The following is a 22,370-nucleotide window of genomic DNA, read 5'->3' as shown; positions in this document are numbered from 1 at the left end:
CTTCGGGCTACGGCAGCAGATACACAGACCACAGTTGACACTGGCTCACACAGCCACATTCCACCCTGGGAGAGGAGAAGACGAAGAGAGGGGGAGAATATGAAGGGTGAAAAGGGAGAGCCGTGATAATCAGAAAGATCGATTGAGGAAGATGAGAGGGGCTTCACTGAAGAAAAACATTTGGGGTGGAGGATGGAGGGAGCACAGCAATAGAAGATGAGAGTCCAGAACATGCACGTGGCACAATGACACCACACTCCCACAAAACTCGCTTCATGTAGAGAAGAAAAAAAATCGGCTTTCGGAAAATGGCGGGTAGTGAAACGCTCGTCCCTGGAGTGTCAGTTCGTCCCTTGACGTCTATAAGGCTGAGGATTGTGTTGGAGAGGAGGGAACCTGTGCCACCCTGATATTTGCCCACAGCGATGACGTGCTTTGCGGGGTTTACTTATGGTAATGCCAGCTCGGGAGAAGGTTAGAGGCTCTTTTATATCACCGCCCGGCCATAAAGTAGAGGACTGGCACCCAGGGAAGCAACAGCGCTCTTTTGTGGGTCTCCTCTTCCATTTTTTCCCCGAAATTCAGCGTCGACGAGACTCTTATCCACGACACAATGAGAAGCTGACAAGCTGAGCCCTCAGACAATTGGACGCCCTTTAAAATCAATAACTCTTCTTATGCAGCGAACACTCGGGGGTCAGAGAGCAGCGCATGTCAGCAGCATGTTCTCACATACACATGGATGCCTCTGAAAGACTTAGACAGGCTGGGAAAGTTTGAGGCCCTCGCCATCACTGCGCTCTTTGATGGAGGCGGAGCAAAGCCTGCGGCCCTTGTCTTTTCACTGATGAGCAAATATGTGTTGTTGTTGTTGTGTGGCCTAACTGGGGCAGACTAATACTCTCCACAACACGGCACACAGCTCGGCCTAATAAACACAGAGCAACATGCGGCCGTCTGAATGCAGAACGTCAGCCTTTCATCCCTTGTAAGATGGCCGACAATGCCCCTTCTGTGCATTGATATCATGTATGTGCTCAGGCCTCCCGAAAGCCTGTAACAAAGCCTCTCATTTTGCATGAACAAATACCAGTGATACTGGTCATGTTGACACAATGTGCTAGGCATGATTTCCACCAAATGAATCCACCAAAGATGGAAATAACTCCAAGGAATGATCTATAAATCAGCTTTTATCCTCCGCTCAGAGTGGACAGAAGATGAATTGATCAAAAACGTCGAACTTGAAGCTTTCATTTTTTGATTGTACCAGAGCAGACAGCGGTAACTACAGACAGAGTGCAGTTATGAAAGATGCTTCATTAGATTTGGACAATCTAAATGGCATTTTTCTTGTTGTTTTTCATTGAAAACACAGATGGCAGAAATGTCCATTACACCACGATGACCTAGATTTTTGTGGCCCTTGTAATGTACTTTTGCACAAAACTTTCATTTTCATTGTTCCCTCAGATCTGAAGATGGAATTCAGAGATTCATAGTGAAATTGCAGTAAATTGGCTCCACAAACTTGAATTGGTTTGACTCCAGCTGGGCCGAGCTCTCCTCCCGTACCGTTTATTTTTACCCGAACACTGTGAACGGGAACAAGTGTCTGACGACTGTTTCCCAAAATGACTTTTGTCAGGGACGTTGGCTGCAGGTGAAGAAGCGTTTCAGGACGTTATGTCACAATCAGGGCTGGTGGTGTACCACAGATGCATTTAGCTCCCCTTTGACGATTTACAAATTGGACAATGAACAGTGAAATTATCCGAGGCTGCTGATTAGCAGGGCAGAGTAAACAGATCATTAGCCTCCGTGGCTGCAGCCAAGGTGACATGCCGTTCCCTTCACCCTGACTCCAGTCACAACTCTGTGACAGCGTTCACAAAAGACCAACAGACCTTTAGGCGATCTGATAATTGGAGCTAATTGCTTTTTAGCCGCAGCGGCGTTGGGAAAATGGATCCGATTTTGGCATGTTCAGAAAGCAATTTAAATGGGAGGGCGGAATCGTGCGCCTCTGTGGAAGGGTCGCTCCACGCTCCCAGTTTGAGCTGTGAGACTGTAGCGCAGGTAACTCTCCCACCCTTTTGATGATAGAAGTAGCAGTGGATGTGTAGTTCAGTCGTTGAATTGGCACTTCAGAGAGACAGAAAAGAGAGGAAATTGACCAAAGGTATCACAAGCTCTACAGAGAGTCCTACAAACAACGCAGCAGCTTTCCAGTGGCACGCCTCGTCATAAGTACAGCAGATAATCAGACACAGGTGGGGCTGCTGGTTAACAATCATCAGGCGACACTCCCAGAATTGAGGAAAAGTACAATGAGTTAAATACAGTTATTCATTTTGTGAAAATGTTGCACTACATTCTGATGAGGTGGGGAAGGTGAGGTTAACAGAGGCAGCATGTTGGTGTACGATCGTCAGCTGTCTTTCCCCTTTTCTGTTCACTGAGACCATGAATGAATGAATGCATGGTAACGTCCTGGTCTGGTCTCCCTCTCAGCCTCGGAGCCCAACCTGAAGCTGCGCTCCCGGCTGAAGCAGAAGGTGAGCGAGCAGAGGAGCAGTCCGCTGCTGCGACGCCGAGACAGCCCCATCACCACCGCCAAGAAGCGCTCGCTCGACATGGCAGGTGAGCGACACGCGGCGTTCAAAAACACAACTTTGATTCTCAAGGCTGCTACATTTTCTTGTGACTGTATTTGATGTGTGTGTGTGTGTGTGTGTGTGTGTGTTTCAGACTCTGCGTGTAGCAGCGCCCCCGGCTCGGGCCCAAGCTCCCCAAACAACAGCTCCAACAACATCCCCAATGAGAACGGCATCAGCATCTCCAACAACACGGAGGTAACACACACACACACACAGCAAGTAAGTAGGTATCCTAGCTTTAGGCCGATGAATGAATTGTATCTTCATTCAAACGTTCACAACCTTTAAATGTTCTGTATCGTGAGCGGCAGACGGCTTCAGTTCACATTCTGCAGCCTTTCAGCCTCTGAGAGTAGCTTTGCTCTTTTGTGTGGGCGCCGGGCTACAGGTGCTTGGCATTTAAACCCAGCAGCCTACAGCGTGGACAAAGGCTCTGAGTGAGGGATGTTCAGGTGATGGGTCTGCAGAGGAGGAAGACAGCCGAGGAGCCGGCAAGAAGCTATTTCTGGTAGCCATTAGGGGCACTCGGGCAGTGTGGAGGAGGCCGACGGCCGTGACGGTTTTTACATCGGGTGCAGACGTAGCTCTTTCTCCTCATGTGTGGACGTCCACTGCTGCTGTGTTTGCCCCCAGTGCTGTTCTTTCCTCATGATTCAAACACAGATAAATCATTTGAATGTGCTTCCCAGGCATCTCTGGCCCAGAGGCTGTGCAGCGGTGCTGAGCGGTGCTCCGTTAACCAGCTGTCCCTCTACACTTCGCCATCGTTGCCCAACATCACCCTGGGGCTGCCCGCCACCGCCACCGGCACGGCCAACGTAAGGAAGAAAACCGCCGCGGCCTATTTGTCTGTGAGTTCGAGTGTGTGCTGTCTGTGACCGGTTGTGCTCGCCTCTCCTTTCAAGGTGACTTTGGCACAGCAGGATGGAGGTCTGCAGCCGGCCCTCTCCCTCAGCCCTCCCTTCCTCTCCGGCGGCCACTTGACCCCCTACCTGGCCGAGGCCGTAGCCGGAACGGGCGGGCATGGCGCCCACAGTCCGCTGCTCCAACACATGGTGCTCATGGAGCAGAGCCCGGCACAGAGCCCCCTGGTGACAGGTAGGAGTAGTAATGGATGCTTTACTGACGCCGGTGAATGCTGAGGCACAAAAGTTGTGGTGGTAGTTTTGGTAAAACTGAAAAACAGCAACTCACCAAACACAACTCCGACTAAAAGTTAAAGCGTTCGTCTCTTTCAATACTGCGCTCTCGCTGACAGGCTCAAACTAATGAGCTCCTTTCATATGTCAGCGTGCGCTATGACAGCGTGACATGGTTGCATTGTGCGCCCCTTTCCCACCAGCTCATTCATTGACGACCACTTTTGCGGCTATTTTCAGCGGGGGGTGGGGGCACTGGGTCGGTGAATGGGCAATGACGCACGTATGGGCGCCGAGCCGCGCTCGCAAACGCACAGACCACGGGGTGCGAGCGCACGCCCACGCACATTCAGCAGAGAGAGAGAATCGCAACAGATGCGGTAATTTATTCCTCAGCTCAGACGAGGGAAAGTGGTGTTTTTAGCCATGAAAAAGAAGAAATGCACCATGGGAAGAAAAGCTTCAGAAAAAGCTCTTTCAGAAACAATTTGAAAACACGCTGGGTGTTTAGTCATCTTCTCTCAGATCATTTCCTGGGCTCCGTCGAGTCTGTTTCTCTTACTTTCCTCCCCCCGGATGACACACTGTTAATGAACTAATCTGTTGAGAGGGATCACGGCTGCACAGATGGCGGTTTTTATTTGGTTCACAAATACATCTGCTGACTAATCTGAGGTCCAACACCAAGAAGAGCGAAGTTAGGAGTCCACGTGTTCATGTCAACACGTCATATATTTTTATTTTAGGAATTAGGTCCAGTTGTGGTCTGACAAGGCTCGAGAAGACGACAAAAACCTCATGTCATGTTGTCTTCAAGGGAGTCGCCAAATTAGGCCTTGCAGACGGAGGCCCATGCATCATTATGACAACCAGTCTAAATACTCAGGCACTGGAAATGGAAGACGGATGGCTCATGTGGAAACGCTACCATCACTACCGAGCACAGACCACGTGCAGGAATATGAGTCCTCACCTCCTCTCGTAACCAAAGTCTTCCTCCGTTTTGTGTCCAAGGTGTGAGCGGCCTGTCCATGTCGCCGGCAGCGTCCATGGCCAAGCTGCAGCGGCAGCACCGGCCCCTGGGGCGGACCCAGTCGGCCCCTCTGCCCCAGGGGAGCGCCGCGCAGGCTCACGCCCAGGCCCTGGCCCTGCAGCAGCTGGTGGTCCAGCAGCAGCACCAGCAGTTCCTGGAGAAGCACAAGCAGCAGTTTCAGCAGCAGCAGCTCCACCTGAACAAGGTGAGGGTTGGAGATCTCCTCCTTACCTTCTCTCCTCTCTGTCGCCGTCGTTAAACACTTTATCTCATAAAACTGGCTAAAAGATAACAAATCCACCAATGAGCAGTTAACGGGTTAACGTGTAAAAGCTGCGCGCGACCATTTGCGTCCACGTCCAGTGTGCTGCCATGGCAACAGAGCGGAAGCCTCTGCCCTTTTATGGTCGTGGAGGAAGTGAGCAGCCGCCGCTCTGGACGGCTTTACCGATTCGAGCAGAGTACTCGCTGGAGGAGAGGTGGGTGGATGAAACAAGGGATTTCCTCTCCTCCTCCTCCTCCTCCTCCTCATACTCCTCCTCCTCCTCCTCCTCCTCCTCCTCCTCCTCTTCTTCTTCCTCCTCCTCCCCTGCTCTGCTCTCACTCCCTCCATATGTTGCTCCAGTGGCAGCTTTTCACACAAACGTCTCGATAACATATTTTATTTTTATTTAAATCTCCCCTTCAGACATCGTTTTATTCTACATTCTGTAATGCGAGTCGTAGGCGTCAATTTAGTCAATTAATTGACTTACTTGATGAACCGAAAATGAATCGACAGCAATTCAGATTATCACTTAATTGTTGAAGTCATTTATCAAGTTAAAATTAAAAAAACATTCTCTGGTTTCAGCCCCTTATAGCTGAAGAGTTGCTGTTACTAAGTCTGTTTTCCGGCACGTTCGGGACGTTCAAAGTGATACACGCAAAAAAACAACAACCTCAGAAAGGCGTAATTGTCTACTGGTGATGGTAAAAAACCTGCATATACGTACTCATTTTGGTGGGAAAGCGGCATAATTGTGTTTTGGCTCTCTCCATATTCTGATATAAATACTGATATCTCGGACTAATCCGTTAACAGAGCTGTCTTTGTCGAAAAAATGAAGGAATAGGACCACATTTTGTGAAATATGTTTGTTTGCTTTTTTTGCCCAGAGTGAGATGTCTGGACAGTGTTAGCTTAGCTTAGCACAAAGACTGGAAACAGGGGGGGGAACAGCTAGCCTGGCTCTGTCCGAAGGCAACTACCATTATCACCACAGCTCACAGAGTAACACATCCGGTTTGTTCAACCCACATGAAAATAACTAAGTGTAAGAAACGAGAAGATTAGGTTTTACAGGAGTTTATATGCCAGATGATTAAAACAATCATCATGATGTATGAACAAGCACTCGTCATCGGTAAGGACAGATCCGATGAAGAGGAGGCTTCTGGGTAAGAGGAGCCGAGGGAGGAGGTGAGAAATGGAGATTTGGGGTTTGTTTGGACGCAGAGAAGATAAGAACAGTACAGGAGAAAAGGAAGGGGGGGGGGGTGCTTTGACGTCAATGCTGCACCAGCTCTCTGCCAGGACACACACACACACACACACACACACACACACACACACACCTGTAGCTGTAGCGCACTCTCGGGACTTCCAGCAAACATTTCTCTTTCTCGCAGCTCTCTTTGTCTTCACATCATAAACACACACACACACAATGTACTTGAATGGCACTTCTGAACGGTTCCTGTCAGCGAGCGTGAATGAACAGGCAACTGAATCACCACTCTGTTAACAGCAGGCCCCAGAGTGAGTGGCTGAAACGCAGCGCAGCGGGGAGCGTGGAATGTCTGTGTTCGACCAGACACATTTTGCCCCGGAGTACAGACGGCAGAGAGGCCGCTCACATTCAATTACAGCGGACGGGTTTGAAATGAGCAAGCCACCAATCTGACTGAGTAATCCAAATTAAGCTTGTTAAAAGAAGAATACTCCAGAGAAAGGAGTGATTTGCCAGGAATTTGATTCAGAGGAGAGAGCGCCCGTTTGTCTGAATGCAGCCTCACACGTTGGAGAGGGGATTTGTCACATCCTGCTGTTTCGATTGTGAAATCAATTTCACATCAGAGCATCATCCTCCCTTTTCTCCTATTCCCCCCCCCTAACCCCCCCCGCTGCCTTCAGATGATGACCAAGCCCAGCGAGTCGCCCGTGGGCCGCCAGCACCAGAGTCACCCGGAGGAGACGGAGGAGGAGCTGAGGGAGCACCAGGACGGAGGAGCTCTGCCGCCGGGGGTCACCATCAAGCAGGAGCCTCCCGACCCGCAGGAGCTGCAGGAGGAGGCGCTGCAGCAGCATCAGCAGCACAGGGAGCGGGAGCAGGAGCTGCTCTTCAGACAGGTAGAGGACGGGGAGTTCAAAGTGAGACATCAAAGCAACGTGGGCTTGAGAGAATCAACATGAGGGTTTCGGGGGAATTGATTCTGCTTGGCAGTGATGTATTGTAGCTGTCCTTGAGAGGTGAAAACACACAGAAAACTGGCATAACTTTATTTAGGACTCTTTGTCCTATGAAGTCTCTGTGATTAACCGCTGAGGGAGAATCAGAGCCGTCTCATTTGTTTTGGCTGCCATCTTTTGGCCATAAGTTGCACTTGCAGTATAGAATACATTGAAGCAGTATTTCTTCCCCTGAGGCATTTACATTTAAGGCATTTCACTGAGCAGCTCGCCGCGACTGTAGAACTCATCTTCTCTATTTATGTTCCTGTGTGTGTGTGTGTGTGTGTGTGTGTGTGTGTGTGAGCAGCAGGCCCTGTTGTTGGAGCAGCAGCGGATTCATCAGCTGAGAAACTATCAGGCCTCCATGGAGGCTGCCGGCCTGTCCATCGCCTTCCCAGGACACCGCCCCCTGTCCAGGGCCCAATCGTCTCCGGCCTCGGCCTCGTCCTTCCCGATCAGCGTCCCGGCCCCCGATCCCCCCGTCAAACCCCGCTTCACCACAGGTGGGCGTCACCTTTCATTTACCTCTTTCAGGTTTCCCCATCAAGCTGCCGGAAGTGTTTATGTCCACGACTGTAGTCTCCCTCTGGAGCGTTCATTTGAGAGGTTATATTTCACTCGCTTCCGAATGCAGAAACTCGGGGACAAAAGGAGACGTTTCCGTCCAAAAACAGCAGGTGAATGTGCCAAAAAATAAAACGGTGTAATGATTCCGGCCTCCATCTGGTCACAGCAGAGAAGCCAATCTTGCCAAAACCTTTTCTCTCGTCGCTTCTTCTTCCTCCCAGACATCTGACTCTCTAAACAGAGAGGAAAAGACAACAAGTGGATGAAGCTCCTACCAGCAACCTCTTTATTCCCTTATTAAGGTTGTGTGTGTATGATGCACATATTTGCACATATTTTGTGATATATTGTGCATTATGTACATATTTGACATATTACATAGTCCTTTATTTCTATTTTCCTTATATTTAAGAACAACTGTGACGTAACAATTTTCCACCGGGGATCAATAAAGTATTTATTTCACCAGAGAAACCATAAAAACAATCGGCAGTGGATACTTGCTGATAATTGAGAGTGTATTTTGAGTGTGTGTTTCTCTCTGTGTGTGTTTCCTCAGGCCTGGTCTACGACTCTCTCATGCAGAAGCACCAGTGTATGTGTGGGAACACCAACAGCCACCCGGAGCACGCCGGCCGCATTCAGAGCATTTGGTCTCGGCTGCAGGAGACGGGACTCAGAGCGCAGTGTGAGGTACGTTACAAGAGGAGACCACTCCACAGCGAACATCACACAACGGAGTCATCCGTAAACGAGAGTTGTATCCCTCTGTGTGTGTGTGTGTAGTGTATCCGTGGGAGGAAGGCCACTCTGGAGGAGCTGCAGACTGTTCACTCTGAAGCCCACGTCCTGCTGTACGGGACCAACCCTCTCCGACAGAAACTTGATTGTAAACTCACACACACACACACACACTCAGCTGTTAATATCCAGTCACTAACTGTCATTAATTGAATGTGTATTGCTTGTTCACCAGGTTCAGTCACTCCCATGTTCGTACGCCTACCGTGTGGAGGGGTGGGGGTAAGTAACAGTTATCTCATAAGAATGGAATAATCTGCAACGCAGTCATGTTTTCTAAATGATTAAACGTACAGAAGTGTCTTTGTAATACACAGCTCAGGCGTGAGAATAACACACCTGTTTGTTGTGTCTGCAGGTGGACAGCGACACCATTTGGAACGAGGTCCACTCCTCCAGCGCGGCTCGACTCGCCGTCGGCTCTGTGGTGGAGCTGGTGTTCAAAGTGGCCACCGGAGAGCTGAAGGTAAACGAACCCAAAGCACCTCTCTTTGTGTTTGTGGCTACATTGCGGTGTCAATAAACATCGCGTGGCTGACAGACTCCCGTCTCTCCCGTCTTGTCTCTGCAGAATGGTTTCGCTGTGGTCCGCCCTCCTGGACACCACGCAGAGGAGAGCACTCCCATGTAAGGCCTCAGCCGTCAGACGCTTCATCTATGCATACACAAATACCAGCGTTGGAGCGGGCTCGTCTGGAACAGACCATTGAGTTTATTTGCACATAAAGGACTCAACGCCTTTATTCTGCCGGCTGTTCAAAAGGCTCTTTAACGCTGTGAAAATAAACGCTGATTTTCATCTCTTTGCTGCTGGTTCAGGGGTTTCTGCTACTTTAACTCCGTGGCCATCGCAGCCAAACTGCTGCAGCAGAGACTCAGCGTCAACAAGATCCTCATCGTGGACTGGGTCAGTCTCCCGAGAGCCCGCACGTCTGTCATGTGACAGACGACGCGTCGTTTGTCTTTGTATGCACACAGTTTGTGATCCTATCATGTGTGCTGTCTGACCTCAGGACGTTCATCACGGCAACGGCACCCAGCAAGCGTTCTACGACGACCCCAACGTTCTTTACCTGTCCATCCACCGATACGACGACGGCAACTTCTTCCCTGGAAGTGGAGCACCCGACGAGGTAATGAGGCATTATCGAATGCTAACTTTTGCTGAATTTAGGAGAAATCTACAGACACAAATAGACAAAGTAGTCAAATAAACACGAGTCTTAATACTCAGCAATATTCCAAATACAGTAAAACTGGAGTGGTATTGAAAAACAAAGGCAAACTCAACAGCGAACACAAAGTACAGTATTTGATCTTTGTCTTCTCTCTGCAGGTGGGCAGCGGACCCGGAGTCGGGTTCAACGTCAACGTGGCCTTCACCGGAGGCCTCGATCCGCCCATGGGAGATGTGGAGTACCTGGCAGCCTTCAGGTACCAGATTACAACACCAGCAGGTCACACAAATGTGTGCGTTCGTGTGAAAGTATGTGAAGTTATTCTGCGTAATCTGTACACTCCGCCCTCCGACTCTCAGGTCAGTGGTGATGCCCATCGCCAACGAGTTTGCCCCGGACATCGTGCTGGTGTCCTCTGGCTTCGACGCTGTGGAGGGACACCCTCCCCCGCTGGGCGGCTACACTTTGACGTCCAAATGTGAGCACGAGATTATCTGAAGAATGTTTCCTTATCTCGCGCTGCAGCAGTTGACCTCACAACACCACCCGAGTGTGAAAATTGAGTTTCTGGAGCCGACGAATTGCAATGAAATGAAATTGACACGCGGCCTGTGACCCGTCCTCAGGTTTTGGCTATCTGACCAGGCAGCTGATGACCCTCGCTGGAAGCCGGGTGGTCCTGGCTCTGGAGGGGGGGCACGACCTCACCGCCATCTGCGACGCCTCTGAGGCCTGCGTGGCCGCCCTGCTAGGCCAGGAGGTGAGGAGGTCACTCTGACAACACACGGGATCTGAATCCTAATTAATGTCCTCTATGTTACATCAAAGGGAGGAAAAGTGTGGCGTGTTTGTCAGCCAGGTGCTTTCCTTCTCTCGGAGGAATTTTAAAACTTTTGATACGTTTCAGGGCTAGATTTATGAGGCATTTATTAGAAACTGGGAGTGGGATGAATGAGCTTTTCGTTTCCTGCAAACAGCTGGACCCGCTGCCGAAGGCCGTCCTGGAGCAGAGGCCCAACCCCAACGCCGTCCACTCTCTGGAGAAGGTTTTAGAGACTCACAGTGAGTTCCACGCTGAGAAATCTCTCACAATATTATCCCCGTGTCCTTTTCCAACGATGCGCTTTGGTTCCCGATCAGGTAAGTACTGGTGCTCGGTGCAGCGCTGCTCTCCGCTGCTGGGACTCTCTCTGCTGGAGGCCAAACGAGGAGACTCGGAGGAGGCCGAAGCCATCAGCGCCATGGCCTCTCTGTCTGTGGCCAACACCAACGCCATGGATCAAAGGTGAACTCACTGCTTACTGGACTACATTTATAAGCTTTCACCTCACTTCTACCACTGTATATTGAGGAAGAGAGATAACTGAGTTATACAACTTATGCCGTATTAGCACAGGACCAGTGACATAGACGTCAGCTTGAGATTGAATATCTTTTTTGTTGCTGTGTGTTTGTGTCCTCCAGGCCAGAGGAGGAGCCCATGGAGGAGGAGGAACCACTGTAACTGAGGCAAACACGAGGGTGTCACACCTTTGACCTCTCCTGAGAAGAGTCTCGACTGATTCCCTTCATTTAGTCCCCCTAACCCCACTCATCACGTCGGTCACATTGATTGGCGGCCCCTCGGCCAAAAAAACTAAAAAAACGAGGGAGAGGGGGTGGGCTCAGCCTCAAGAGTAGGGAGCCAATCAGGAGACAGAGGACTGAATTGGAAAAACAATTAAACATAACAGCGCTGCTTGGCGGCACTCGCTCAGAGACACTCATTTCTTTCTGTTAGTCTTCATAGCCCCCACGGTGGCCAAGGCAGCGGGAGAGGGCGAGCGTATTTTGGAGTTGGGGGGGGGGGGCGAGATCAGGTCTCGTCGCAGGACGGTGCGATGAGCCGCAGACAAACTTTACACGGCTGCCCTCTGACCCCAGGGACACCAGGGACAGCAGGCGCTCCCGGCTGCCAATCACAGCTCGGGAGTTTCTTTTCTCTTTTTCTTCGACTATTCGTCCCTTACGAAAGACGAAAGGGGCCATCGCGGCAACCGAGGTCATATTTTACAAGATGCGTTCACTGTGGACTTTTGGGTCGGCCGGCGTTCGAGTCGGCCTTTACAAAGATTTGATGAGGAGACCGTCGCCTTTCGCCTTCCCTGAAGGCCGACGAGCGAGAGGAGTGCCTTGGTGGAGGGGGTCCGCTGGATTTCAGGATTGTTCAGGAAAAGATTGCCTTAAGTAAAAAAAAAAGAAAAAAGATTCCCCTCGCCCGAGGAAGCGAGGGAAGAGGAGACGGGACGGAGAGTTCCCGGGCAAACAATCTTTCAGCATGTTTACTTGGAAACGTGACGACGACGTTTACGTCTCTCGCGGCCTCTCTTGAAGAGTTACTTTACTTTTGGATGGATCTATTTTTCTGTAAGAAAGGAAAGCGCTTTGTTAAAAGGTAGTTGCCGGCTTCGGTGGAAAAAACGGTGCAAACGTGGAGACCTTCAAAAACGAGGCGATGGGATGGGACTGTCCAAAAGGTTTGAGCCTTTGATGTAGCTTCCCTTTAACTGAAGTCATTGCTTTGTGAACACATGAAGCATGCGTTTGAGCGGAGAGAGACCAGACGGGGGTTGTTGTTGTTTTTTTGTGCAAGAATTTGTTTTGAACGTCATCCAAAAGAGGAAAGCCAAGCAAGAAAAGCCAAAGCATGAGTTTGCATTTTACCGTGATACTTTCACTCCACTTAGCCGGCAAAGTCCGCAGACATTTCTCGTATTGGCCCTTTCACAAAAGGCTCCCGGTACCCAGTTCAATGTTTCCTGATTTTTCCGGACGCGTGCCGATCGGCCTCCCCTGCGTCCGCCGGTTGGCAACTACCTTGGTGGCTCGTGTGAGCTCCACACTAGCCATGTATATTGAATTGAATATATTTTGAGGGGCAGTAGTCTCGAGTATTGCCCGTTTGTATCTACATGTATGATTTCCACATCAAGTTGTCAATTTACAATATCAGAACATGTGTTTGGTCAGCGTGTTTTATTTTGTATTGTGTAAGATTATTTTTCTAACTTTTTTTCATCCATAGATTTTGTTGTGTGTTTTTATCCGTTTTCTGGATAGTTATAGGGCTGCCATTCACCAACTTAGTACGACTGTCACTTCTTCTTTCTTTCTTGTATTTATCAGAAATAAGGAGCAACTCTTTCTTTCTTTCTTTCTTTCTACGGCTCTCTCGGCCTTTCCGCATTTTCATCAACTGTGTATTTATAACATGTACTGTTTATAGAAGATTTGTATGTGGAAAGTTTATAAATGTACTCGAACTAATGACAGCTATGCTATTGTGAGCGCGAAACAGTACGGTGTGCGGTATCACTCCGTGAACGTAAAGGAAAAGAAAAAGCAGCGTATTTAAACTCGTCATCGACTTGTTTTCAAGTCGCCCCTCAAGTGAAACGGGGTCATCAAGCGACACTGCAATTGACTTTTCGAACACCTTCAGAGTAAAACGTTTTGATCACTTTGTTGCCTAATTGATACATTTTTCCTCTCCAGGTGATAATGCACTTATTAACCTTTCGACTGTGACAACATCACACATCCCAAAAAAAAGAGGTTTGGATGCCGTTTCATGTAGCTGGCTGACTTTTCCTCTGCGGGAAAAGAGAAGGAGAGGACGCGGACGTCAGAAGAAGTGGAGCTTGGAACTCGTTTTTGGATGGATAAACGCCGATAATTTAGAAATCTCTTTCTGAGCATGTGTTGCACTGTAATGTTTTAACTGTCCGTAACATCGGTGTCTGCTTCTTCCCTTTTCCCGCTTCAATTCAACTGATCTGACACCAGTACGACATCGAACTGCATTCAAATGATCCCCCATCTGTCGACCGCTTTGTTACACCCGATTAAAGACGACTATCATGTTTAAATTATCATTTTAGAAAGATATTTGTTTCACGTCGAACAAAACATTCCACTTGTTACTCGTTTAATTTGGCTTTTTATTTGAATGTTTTTTTTTATTTTAAACTTTAACACTGCTTTCTTTTGTGCCGTCTGCTCGCGCCAACTTTAACTCTTTGCATGGTTTGTGAGTCAGCATGCCTGCTTGTCTATGTAACAAAAATGTATTTGCACAATAGAAGAAGAACACTGGAGGATTTTAAGGAGAAAAAACGAAAAAAAAAAAAGAAACAACCTCCCGTGACAACTCCCAAGAGCACCAGGCACAGGGCGGCTTTCTTCCTCTCTGGTGTGAAAACAACTCAAGAAACTTTGTCCGAATGACTCCCCTGGTCAATCATTTGATATTGTTCTTATTGAATATCGTTTCCTATGAGGGATTTTAACACAACATAGCACTTCCAACATGGACGGACTGTGTTAGAGAGAAACTTGCTCTGCCAAACAAGTTAAAAAGACTCCCAAAGAATGTTCCTCTTTCAAAGATCACGATTACGGAAGAGAAACGGCAGATATTGGTTCAGAAAAAGGTTTGGAAACAAGGGCATCGTCGTTTGATTGTCACACCCACCTCGGCCAGTTCTATATTTATATATACATATATAATACATATATATGTATATATATAACCACTGTGGCTCAAGAGCAATTCTTGGTTTACATGTAAATGGATAAAAACGTTATTTTTTTGTTTGTTTGTCTCTATTGATGAAAACTGTTATCTTTCTTTGGGACCTACGCTTTGGACATTTCATCTCTGACATCTATAAAATATATTTCTGAAAAATACAACGACCTGCAGTTGTGCGATTTCTTTTTGCTCACATAAAAGCTTTCCGGGGGTTAAAAATGAGAGTTTTCACAAAATCAGTTCAAGTGCGAATCGTCAACAGTGCTGGTTGTGGTTGAATTCCTGAACTTTATTTAGAAAGACGGGACAGCTGCTGCTTGAGCATTATCTCATCTGAGAAACCCTCGTCGTTTTTAGAGGACATCTCCCAATACAAACCTCCACTTTCTGACCTGAGCTTGCATCTGAAGTACGGTTAGCTGCCCGGCACATGACAGCAGTGATGGTGGAAAGTATGTCACCACTGAGTGGAACATCTAATTACAAGAGCCAATATCACAAGTGTTCAGAGCAGCAGCTATCAGGTGACATCCTCACAAATGTCACAATGTGGGAAAACCAAAAACATGTTTACTTCATGATTACGAAAGACTTCAAATTGTATTTTAAAAAGCTGGAAGTTGAGTTTGAAAAGAACAAATATTAGAAAATGACAAGACAAATGAGACTACATACAAGCAATGCATTTCCTCTTAAAATAATAATTACAAGTGAAGGGGGTAAGTAGAAGAAGAAAGTATTGGTATTACATAAAAATAATGACAATAATATAATAAAATGCTTTCAGGATTGACTAAATCCACAAATAAACCAGTTTAAATGTATTGCGAATAATCAGAAAGATATTCAATAAATAATTCATTTGGATGATTTTTAACATCCTGAAGATTTTCAATAAAGCCACAAAGTGCTTTAAATCTAAGATACAAATAGTCTTAAAATTATACAAAAAATATAAACAAATCAGGAATATAAAATAAATTAAGCTGGTAAAAAAAAAAAAAACACACTCACTTTTAAGTACATTTTTAAAAGGAGATTAAAACAGTTAAAACGCTTTGCTAATCAAATGAAAACAGGCGTTTGTGTGTTTAGCACCGATAAACAATACACTCGTAATAAGTGTACATGTGTCAGTGGACTACCACACCGTCCAATGAGAGGAGGCCACTTCCCTCGACATGCTAATGCTGACCTGGTATTTCCTCTCACGCTGGTACCAGTGCTGCAACATTTGCACGCTTAATTTCCCCCCGTTTTCATAACCCCTTAAGTGGGCGACCTGTCGTATTTCTTTACTTATTATTTTCTTGAACAAACTGGTTTTTCTCCCCCCCCCCCGGACATGCCTAACATCGTGCTTTTTAGCGGGAGCTCCCACCACGACCTGTCCCAGAAAGTGGCCGATCGGCTAGGACTGGAGCTGGGGAAAGTGATCACGAAGAAATTCAGCAACCAGGAGACATGGCAAGTAGATTATTAGACTTATTGTGCGGCTGGACTTTTGTTTTTTTTTGTTGCAAATGGGTGCTAGCTGTTCATGTCGCCCCAGCCTCTGTATCATATGTGGGTACGTTAGCTCGAGGCTAACAATAGTTTACTATCCAGCGGGCTGACACGTGACTAGCTAGCCACATGTAAACACAGCAGGCTAACACCAGTGCGCCCTTTACCGGACAGTTCCTCTTATCTCTGCTTATAGGCGACTGTTTAAATGGAGGTTTGAGATGACTGCAGCTGCCGTGTGTGCCCGTTAGAATGACCCAAAACGGGCAGAACCAGAGTTAATATCGAGTTACGTAACGTAGTATTTTGTTCGGTGCGTACGATGCTAAGTACGCTAACGGTACGTGCGTTTCTCGTGTGAAATGTGGAGGAGGCCAAATATTGTATATCTCTTGTTCCACCAAGCCCCCTTCACCCGTCTCAACTATGTGTGGTAACCTTTTAACACGAGAACGGGGTAGCTGTTTGTTAACCGTTAAAATTGTTGCGCTAGAAAAATGCTCGTTTTTGAAGTTGGAACAGAATGTTACGGGTATACAAAATGTGACGTTACACCCTAGTGCCTTCTCCTAGCTAGATGGATGCTACACATGTGGCTCACTGCAGCCAGAACAGTCACCTAAACAGAGGTATTAAACTCTGTCTCTAAACTAAGAGGATAACCTGCAGGTTAATACACATATATGTGTAGGTAGCTCTCATTACTGCCTGCACTGCTAAGGAAGTTTGCTTCAATCACATGCACTTCATTTGTGCTCATTTCCAAAAGCAGCCCGAGCTAACCATTTCGTTAAATTACTAACTGCACGCTCTCAGCTACCACGGTTTAACTTTTGCATGGCAAATTACCCACACTGTCACTGGGAGGCCCTGAAGAGGCTGTTGTAGCTCCCTTCTGCAGGATGACCTTTGGGCCACATGCTGGCCTGTTTGCTCTCAGTCGACCTGAACTCACCACAACACTACTTAAAGCGATGCAGCTTGAACCTTTGCATACATTTGAATGTATTTGTGGCTTTCTAAGTGCATTTTAGTCTCTTTTGATTCAGTCAAAGGGAGCCGTGCGCTGCATTGGTGTGTTTCTGTGGCTTAGTGAACATCGCTCACTGATTGTATTGTAATGCACTCTGGATACAAGCATGCACCAGACGGCATACGTTGTTGTGTAATCTTTCCTTTGCATTAAGCTGAAGAGCGCTTTAAAACGCTGGGCTTGTAAAGTTGCCGTGACCCTTTTTTTTAAAAATCTGCTAAGACTCTCTCTGCTGTTGATGTTTACACCCACAGCTCTAAAATCCGGGGAAAACTCTGATTATCCGCGCGGCCGATTTGTCTCTAGGGAACACAGCTGTTTGGGCAACACAGAGTGCAAAACAAAGATTATTCTCACAGACTAACCACGAGGTGAGAGTGATACGCTAACATCTCTCCTCTCAGGTTCTGCCAGGTGAGGGAGGGGATTCCTGGGAAAGAGGTTTTGGGGTTGGGCCTGGCCTCCAAAAAACAGGCCTGTTACCCTTTACAACTGTAGATGTTCAGTGATCACATGACTGAGACCGGGGACATGGTCCTCCCCCCACAGAGGAATGTTTCACATACATGCTGCCTGCTTCACTGACTGACTGTGTGTGGGGCAGTGCTGCTTTTACTTCCTAAAGTTTTAACCCCCCAAAGGTCCTCCGATGAGCAGAGGGTGTCGGCCCAAATTAGTTTCTCAACATCCTGTCGCACATAACCGTATACGTGGGCTGAGCACACTTAATTAGAACGCGTTTCATTTCAATCTGTTTCCCGGCTCACGTTGGGCCTTTGCTCTTGAGTCGAGCCCTAAAGGTGACGCGTTTCCCTCTTTTGTCGTTCACGCAGTGTGGAGATCGGGGAGAGCGTGCGCGGCGAAGACGTGTACATCGTGCAGAGCGGCTGCGGCGAAATCAACGACAACCTGATGGAGCTGCTCATCATGATAAACGCTTGTAAGATCGCCTCCTCGTCCCGCGTCACCGCCGTCATCCCCTGCTTCCCCTACGCCCGGCAGGACAAAAAGGACAAGGTAGACACACACACACATTACTTTAACCTCTACCAAATGATTTACAACACTATCATTTACTTCTACTGTAATCAGATAAGAGTTTTAATTCATTTTTCCACAACTATAACTCCTCGCATAAGTACAGGCTGTAATAATAATATAAAATGTGAACTCATAGAAGTTATAATTGCTGAAAAAACACTTAAAATGTCCGTACATCTGCTAACGTAGTAAGTAAAGGTTTATGTACTTTGTATGAATTCTAAATTGCATAAAAAACAAGTCACTGTGAATGCACCTTTTAAAACAAATGTTTGTACTGTAGCGCCGCAGGTTACATACTTCTACACCGATGTGCAAATGAGAACACTGGCACGTACACAGCGTACTCGACGAACGCGGTGTTACTGCAGCGCAATCTGTGCCTTCGCTCGGAAAATCCCAGATTGACACATCGGCGTTCCTGCAGGCTGAGAAACTGGTTCACACAACCTGCTTATCTTGTAAATCATTATCTCGTGTTGTAGCCACAACAGCAAACCAGGTCCAAATGCTGCACGCAGTTATTCAAGGAACGCTGTGGTTCACCACATCCATACTTTGATTTGAGCGGTTTCGGGGAGTTTATTCCCGTCTCGCTGTGTGGTGATATTCTTTAAATTCAAGCATCTGGTCGTCATTGATCTCCAAACAAACGAGTGTTTTCTCCGAGACACACTCACTAAGACGCCGCTCACGGCGGGGAGTTTCTCGCTTTCCTCTGCAAGAGTTCCAACATTTCTTTTCTTACTTACTTACTTACTTACCTCAAGCGACTGTGTCTTGATGCTTGTCCCAGAGTCGAGCACCCATATCAGCCAAGCTGGTGGCAAACATGCTGTCTGTAGCCGGGGCCGACCACATCATCACCATGGATCTCCACGCGTCTCAGATCCAGGTCAGTCCGCCGCCTTCTCTCTGGGTCTAACGGGGCAAAGAACACCTGAAAGGCCTGAAGTTAGGGAACGTTTGTGTCACAAACTGCTGCAAGTTTTCATCCCAGAGTAGATATCACAATATTTTTGGCTCAGAAAAATACCGTTTGTTGTAATAACCGGTACAGACAGGGACAACCTATTGGCAGTGTAATAAAGAGACTGTGCACATCAGTATACAGTTGTGCCGTGTGGTTTTTAGTAACCGTTGTCTTTCTTTCAGGGGTTTTTCGACATCGCCGTAGACAACCTTTACGCAGAGCCCGCCGTGCTTCAGTGGATACGAGAAAATATCCCCGAATGGAAAAACTGCATTGTCGTGTCTCCAGATGCCGGCGGAGCCAAACGGTACGGATCACACAGAGTGTTTGCTTTGCACGTCTCCCCGTCCTGAAGCTCCAGCTCATCGCCTCCACCGGGCCAAATGGAGAGTCAACAAGCCGCCTTGTTTGAGGAGCAGTTAAAGGTCTAATGGGTCTCTCTCTCTGTCCAGCGTGACGTCCATCGCAGACCGTCTCAACGTGGACTTCGCGCTCATCCACAAAGAGAGGAAGAAGGCCAACGAGGTGGACCGCATGGTGCTGGTGGGTGACGTCAAGGACCGCGTGGCCATCCTGGTGGACGACATGGCCGACACCTGTGGCACCATCTGCCACGCCGCCGACAAGTCCGTGTCCTTTCTACTGTTCTATAAAATAGTTTTTTCAGAATTGCATGGGTTATAATGCAAGTAGAATAAATTCAGATTGGTGAATTAGAATAATTTCCCCTTCTAGGCTGATAGATGCCGGCGCGGTAAAGGTCTACGCCATCCTCACGCACGGCATCTTCTCCGGTCCGGCCATCTCTCGCATCAACAGCGCCCCGTTCGAGGCCGTGGTGGTGACCAACACCATCCCACAGGAAGAGAAGATGAAGGCGTGCCCCAAAATACAGGTACACACACACACAGTTTCTGACCTTTTAATACGTGCCATGCGTTTGTGTTTGAGGCTGCACCATCACCCTTGTTGTGTAATACAACGTACCTTGAGGGCCTCCTCAAGCGATGTTTCGCTCTCCTTTTTATACGCTGTTTTTTTTTTTTTGCAGTAGCTTTTATGTCACTCGTGTTTGACTCTTTTCCTCCAGGTCATCGACATCTCCATGATCCTGGCGGAGGCGATCAGGAGAACCCACAACGGCGAGTCTGTGTCCTACCTCTTCAGCCACGTACCCTTGTAAAGAAAGACCGAGAGAGGGCATCCTCCGTCCCTCTCCCCCCCCCCCCCCCCCCCCCCCCCGGTTGGGCCACTAGGCTGCCACTTTAGCAAAACACCTGATGGTCTTTGGCCAAAACCCACATGACTGAAAGGTCCCGCCCTCACATTGTCTTTGACATTCTCACCCAGGACACAGACACAGCGCGAAATATCATTTCCTTTTCTGAAGACCACGTTTCTATTTATCTCTTTTTTTCCCTGTTTATCATTTGTTTTCCTCATGTTTCAGTCCCACGATCAGCCGAGGCCTGGCCTTCACCAAAGGCTCCGCTATGTAACCATGTGTTTGTACCTCATATTGAACTCACTTGAAATGAAGCATTCCACGACGTCCTGTGATTTGAAATATGTTTGCCCCTTTCTCCCTCTCAAAGTTATAAAAATGGGTTTTAAAAAAAGCACCTCCCCCCCCCCCCCGTGTCGCTTTAAGTATTAAAACAATGTAGCCTAACCCTTCACTAGCTATATGGATTGTAATAGCTCGTGCTTCATCACTTTAAAGCTGCACCACAAGTAGAAATGTGTTGATCTGACCAAACAAGAGTACAAAAGAATTGAATTTACTGAGCCTCATGAAAGTGCTGATGCGTCTTACCTCTGCAGTGTGACTCCTCCCACAATAAGTTGCTGTCACCCAGTGGTGGCTCATCTGTATGACAACCCTCTGCTTCTATTAATTGTGCTATAAAAAAAAACCCGATAACATTTAGTGACAACTTTCCAAACTCTTGGAGTGTTGTTGATGAAAGTGTTACGAGGTGTAGGTGGGCGTTTCACCCACGCTCCAAAAGGTCATTAAAACTAATTGAGCCCGAAGCTTGTTAAAGTGTCAAGATTTGAATTGTCAGCGCGGCTGTAATGGGTCACATAACTCCAACGAGGCAGCTATCACGGTTTGCCTCGAGGTGGATAAAAGAGAAAGTTGGTGGAAAAAGCGTGATTTAATTTTCTTTTATTTTTATATATATATATATATATATACACACACACACTTCAAGCTGTTTCTTTGACAATAAAGCTTTGACAATGGCTTACAGGTGCTCATCTTCGCTTTCCTTAGCAGTTCATTTGAAGGTAATTAGCAGTAAGTTTAATAAAATGATAGTCTCACTCATTTCAGTGTCCTTTTAAGCTTTGATTAATCACATATTAATGAGCTGTAAGTTCTGGAAAACTATTTTTTCTTTTTTTATCAAGTCTGATGAATTTCTGTTTTGGAAATGACTGCACTTGAAGCCTATTTTGAGGTACTTGTCCTTGAGTATTTGATTTCTCTAATATTTTACGTGTTATAACACTTGCTATCTCAAACGTTACTTTTTACATTCAAATCTGTTTCATTTAAATAAAAGGCAAAACTAGAGTTTGAACGCAGCACGATTGCTTGACAATAATCACATAACTATTGTATTTTTTACACAAATAAAGCATCTGAATACTAATGAACTGTCTGTCGCTCCATCATCGGCTCACTATTGATGCACAATAACTTAATCCAACAATAAAAGACAATAGAAACGTCATCTTCTGAGACAGTAATAGAGATGCATGAAGCTCAAGCTGCCACCAGGGGGCGCTCCTTCTCCACGAATGCACAGCCAGAGCAGCTGCAGGCAGATGAAAGTGAAAAGGAGAAATAATGTGCCATTGATATGAATAAGAGAGTCACTGTCACAGCAAATGCGGTTAAAATAAGAGTAGATTTGAGGTAAAACAGCCGCAGAGATGGTAAACTGAAGTGGCATGCGTCATAACAGAACGGTGGGGGTGGATTGTGCCGCTTCACGAAACCCAATAAATCTGTTTATTTACATTTCTTTCCTGAGGGAGATGAGACGAGGCTCCTCTCAGGGTTTTTTTCCTCTCGCTTCAGTGTTTGGTTTCAGCACGAGGATGGAGGGCTCGCGCCTCTCCAGCAGGGGGATACTGAGGATGCGAGCTGGTGATGTCAGATGTCATTAGCATATTTCTGACTATATCTGATGCTTGCGCAAAGACGCGCCACTTACTGCTGCAACGCACTGACCAAGAGACCATCCAGCCATCAGCCAACACTTCGGTAAGCTTCCTCCAACAAAGCGTTTCTATTGTTTCAGCTTTATTGCCTGCAGCTAGAAGAGTCCAATGTGGGACGTGTGTTCCCAAAAGATG

General features: G+C 47.3%; 2 protein-coding genes across 7 annotated transcripts in view; both read left to right on the top strand.

The window, feature by feature from the left end:
• LOC306797176 (histone deacetylase 4-like) overlaps positions 1-14,606 on the top strand; it is a gene marked incomplete at its 5' end in the record, with an annotated part of 35,484 nt that extends 20,878 nt beyond the window's left edge. For 2 of the 6 annotated variants that reach the window (XM_079296403.1, XM_079296401.1), the window contains 20 exons: positions 2,515-2,643; positions 2,752-2,855; positions 3,350-3,478; positions 3,566-3,758; positions 4,814-5,037; positions 7,009-7,224; positions 7,634-7,829; positions 8,453-8,586; positions 8,680-8,782; positions 8,870-8,916; positions 9,053-9,160; positions 9,266-9,321; positions 9,514-9,601; positions 9,708-9,827; positions 10,031-10,128; positions 10,232-10,350; positions 10,499-10,632; positions 10,850-10,934; positions 11,013-11,157; positions 11,337-14,606. In XM_079296403.1, coding sequence (XP_079152529.1) covers positions 2,515-2,643; positions 2,752-2,855; positions 3,350-3,478; positions 3,566-3,758; positions 4,814-5,037; positions 7,009-7,224; positions 7,634-7,829; positions 8,453-8,586; positions 8,680-8,782; positions 8,870-8,916; positions 9,053-9,160; positions 9,266-9,321; positions 9,514-9,601; positions 9,708-9,827; positions 10,031-10,128; positions 10,232-10,350; positions 10,499-10,632; positions 10,850-10,934; positions 11,013-11,157; positions 11,337-11,376 — 2,468 coding nt within the window. In that variant the 3' untranslated portion in view covers positions 11,377-14,606. Of the gene's footprint in view, positions 1-2,514; positions 2,644-2,751; positions 2,856-3,349; positions 3,479-3,565; positions 3,759-4,813; positions 5,038-7,008; positions 7,246-7,633; positions 7,830-8,452; positions 8,587-8,679; positions 8,783-8,869; positions 8,917-9,052; positions 9,161-9,265; positions 9,322-9,513; positions 9,602-9,707; positions 9,828-10,030; positions 10,351-10,498; positions 10,633-10,849; positions 11,158-11,336 lie in introns of those variants that run through there. The other 4 variants (XM_079296399.1, XM_079296402.1, XM_079296400.1 and 1 more) reach the window with 3 other exon arrangements.
• Positions 14,607-15,681: 1,075 nt separating this feature from the next.
• Positions 15,682-21,582, top strand: LOC306797112 (ribose-phosphate pyrophosphokinase 2). The gene is made up of 7 exons (XM_079296294.1): positions 15,682-15,912; positions 17,818-18,001; positions 18,822-18,920; positions 19,181-19,305; positions 19,451-19,624; positions 19,734-19,893; positions 20,089-21,582. The coding sequence occupies exons 1-7, from the start codon at positions 15,791-15,793 to the stop codon at positions 20,179-20,181; spliced, it is 957 nt and encodes a 318-aa protein (XP_079152420.1). The 5' UTR covers positions 15,682-15,790; the 3' UTR covers positions 20,182-21,582.
• The last annotated feature ends 788 nt before the right edge of the window (positions 21,583-22,370 follow it).

Source organism: Melanostigma gelatinosum (assembly GCF_949748355.1).
Source record: "Melanostigma gelatinosum genome assembly, chromosome: 24".
In the NCBI taxonomy this organism is placed as follows: domain Eukaryota; kingdom Metazoa; phylum Chordata; class Actinopteri; order Perciformes; family Zoarcidae; genus Melanostigma; species Melanostigma gelatinosum.
This window is presented reverse-complemented; position numbering and strand designations above follow the sequence as displayed.